The sequence below is a fragment of the Plasmodium gaboni genome, chromosome 9 (genome assembly GCF_001602025.1).
Source record: "Plasmodium gaboni strain SY75 chromosome 9, whole genome shotgun sequence".
NCBI lineage: Eukaryota > Apicomplexa > Aconoidasida > Haemosporida > Plasmodiidae > Plasmodium > Plasmodium gaboni.
This window is the reverse complement of record NC_031489.1, coordinates 547,572-551,043: the sequence shown is the minus strand read 5'-3', so window position 1 is coordinate 551,043 and position 3,472 is coordinate 547,572. Positions and strand designations below refer to the sequence as shown.

The 3,472-nt window shown below is 17.8% G+C and overlaps 2 protein-coding genes across 2 annotated transcripts in view; both read left to right on the top strand.

The window, feature by feature from the left end:
• PGSY75_0915400 (6-phosphofructokinase) overlaps positions 1-136 on the top strand; it is a gene marked incomplete at both ends in the record, with an annotated part of 4,428 nt that extends 4,292 nt beyond the window's left edge. Inside the window, one exon of the mRNA XM_018785568.1 lies at positions 1-136. This exon is cut by the window's left edge and continues 4,292 nt beyond it. Coding sequence (XP_018641909.1) covers positions 1-136 — 136 coding nt within the window.
• Positions 137-1,321: 1,185 nt separating this feature from the next.
• PGSY75_0915300 (hypothetical protein) overlaps positions 1,322-3,472 on the top strand; it is a gene marked incomplete at both ends in the record, with an annotated part of 2,265 nt that continues 114 nt past the window's right edge. Inside the window, one exon of the mRNA XM_018785567.1 lies at positions 1,322-3,472. This exon is cut by the window's right edge and continues 114 nt beyond it. Within this exon, the coding sequence (XP_018641908.1) occupies positions 1,322-3,472 (2,151 nt within the window).

The window sequence follows — 3,472 nt, the reverse complement described above, 5'->3', positions numbered from 1 at the left end:
TACGATGCATATAATATATATTATGATTATTAAACTGTTTATATATATATATATATATGAAAATGTTATTTTAAATTTGGTTCATGATTTTAACATTTTATTTTATTATTTCTTTATGCCTTTATTTATTTATTAATAAAATATAAACCCTTATACATATATACAATTTTAATAATATAGATATTATTAAATAGTTTTGTCTACGTATATCAAAAATGTACTTGATTTAATTTGTGTTCCGATATATATATATATATATATATATATATAATATATATAGATATTATAATTTTTATTTATGTAGTTATTACTAAAAACATGATAAATTATATTATTCTGACAAACATATTTATGTAAAATATTTGAACATTATTTAATTGAATGAATCCATTATAATCTTTTTAAAGTATAGCTTGGATGTTTTTTTTCTTTTTTTCCTGCCTCATAAATTCATATTTATGATAACATCTATTATTTGTAAGAACATATTTATTTATATTAATTGAGAAGAAAAAAAAATAAATATTTTATATTTAAACCATAACTATACCTATCTAATGGTTAAATGTAAGAATAAAAATTAATTAAAAGGATTGATTAAAGGTTAATTTTTTATGTATATGATTATATAAAAAATATAAAACATTTATTCATTATTCTGATATATATATATATATATATATATATATATATATATTGTTATTAATAATAATTGTTTTATTTATGTATAAACATATAATAGAATATTTTTTTTTTTTTTTTTTTTTTTTTCATGTGTTTTTAAACCGGTGTATATAAAAAAAATATAAAGATATATAGTAATAAAAAAAAATAAAATAATAATAAAATAAACATTAATATATAACATGAGTGTATACATTATATAGAAAATATCCTCTTTTCTTTTTTTTTTTTTTTCTTCTTTCTTTGTAACCCTTTTATTAAATGAGTGAATCGGCAAAAAATAAATTGCCTTCTTATTATATTGTGAACATATATGTAAAAAAAACGAAATATATGTATATATAAAATATATTTATATATATGTAAGATATAACTATATGTATATATTTTTTATAAAATGAACCTTTTTTCTTGATGTAGATAAAATAAAAATCTATATTATATTTTTTATTACACAATGGTACTATTACAGAAATATATATATATTTATTTATTTATATGATACTTCAATATGATAAATAAAATTATGAATTGAAGATTAAATATTGAATAGGGAAAATATATATTATCACATGTTCATTATATATATATATATTATATATATATATGTATATTTTTTCAAATATAGTAATATATAATGCTACATGTCAGAAAAAAAATTTTTAATAATGTACTAAGAAATTACAGAGAGATTTTTAATTTTTCTTTATTAAATAAGAAACATGTATCTTATGATACACTGGCTGGTATCCCTTGGATGAGTCATAGTCGTATCACAAAAATAACTGAGAGGGTGTGTGAGGAAGGTCCATATGATAAAATAACATGGTCAAAATTAAGTGAACGTATTTATAAAATATGTGATAGTTTTCATATGAAAGAAATTGGTAGGATTTTATATGCATATTCAAAAGTAAGATATAGAGATATAAGAATAATTTATAAACTTATTGAACAAATAAAGAATAAAGAAATATATAATATAGATTTGTTATCATGTGCTCATGTATGTCATGCATTAAATAATTTAAATTATCTTGATAAGAATTTGTTTGAATTATTTGTAAAAAATATAAAAAATATAAAAATATTACATATTAATAGTGTTCATAATTCTATTGTTACTAAAAATAACAGTTGTCCTAATTATTCCTTTCCTATCGTTTTAATTTTAAGTGCTTATTCAAAACATTGTAATGATGCTCATATAAGAAAATTATGTCTGGAATTATTAATTCATTTTTTAGAACATTTTAATAAATATAAAAAAGAATGTACACCTCAAGGTTTGGTTATGTTATTAAATTCGTTTTCTCAAATAATGAAACCATCACCTGAATTTTTTAGAGAGGAGCAGGAAGAATTAAAAAAAATTTCTATCGATGAATATAAAAAGGATGATTTATATATTAACGATGATACTAATACGATTAACATGCCATTTTATAAAAATAAGCTCATACATATAAATTACAAAAATGAATCAGTAGGTTCAGAGGATTGTTTAAAAATAGAAAACGCAAAGAAGAATTTGGAGGAGTCTACATTTGATGTGGATAAATATGTGAACGATCTTACCTACGAAATAGAAAATAAAAAAAATAACAACAATAATAATAATACTAATAGTTATAATAATAATAATAATAATAATACTAATAGTTATAATAATAATAATAATAATAATAATGGTTATAATCATTATAGTAATAATAACCATTTTGATAATAATATTTTAAATATGTGTGTAAAGAACCCAAATTACAATAGAATACATGATGATAATATTTCTTCAGATACACATAACTATATTGATATGTTAACTAGGATAGAAAAAAAAGATGTACTAAATAAACAATTTCTGATGCTACTATTAGAAATCACAAAAACCATTGACAAGATGAATACACAATCCTTATCTTTAATTATGAATTCATGTTGTCGTATTTGTTATGATAAGCCGATTGAATTTTTAAATATTATAAGCGAAGAAATAAATAAAAAACTACATCTGACCACAATTCGACATCTGTCATTAATTATAAATGGATACATAAAACTGAATATACATAACCCTATACATATAGATAATATATTTAAAGAAATTGAAAAAAAAATTTATTCGTGTGATGAAAAACCATTATGTTTTATTTTAAGTAGTATGGTAAAATATAAAATAAAAAATGAAAATATTATATCTAATATAAATGCTAAATTTATTTTAAATATAAGAAAAATGAATATAACTACATTATGTAATATTTTATATTATTATACAAAATTAAATATTTTTAATGAGGATATTATTAATTTATATCAAATATATTTAAACAAACTTATTGATACAGCTAATATACACCATCTTGCTTTATCAGCATATGTGTTTTCAAAGAATAAAATAAAAAATGAATTAGTATATATAATATTAAAAAAAGCTTTAGATATATTACAAAAAGAACAAATTATTTATATTATTAATAATGAATATATAATTAAAGATATATTAATGATAATTAATAGTATGAGTGCTCTTGATATATATTCAGAAATATTAGGTATATATCTTTACTATATAATTAATGATAATAAAACTATAAATATAAATAAAAATATAAATATAAATAAAAATATAAATATAAATAAAAATATAAATATAAATAAAAATATAAATAAAAATATAAATATTATTGAACAAACAAATAAAATGTATGATACACTAAAGGATCATAAGCCATATAGTGAACAAAAGAAAGTAGAGGAGACTAAAGATATTAATAAATCCATTTTG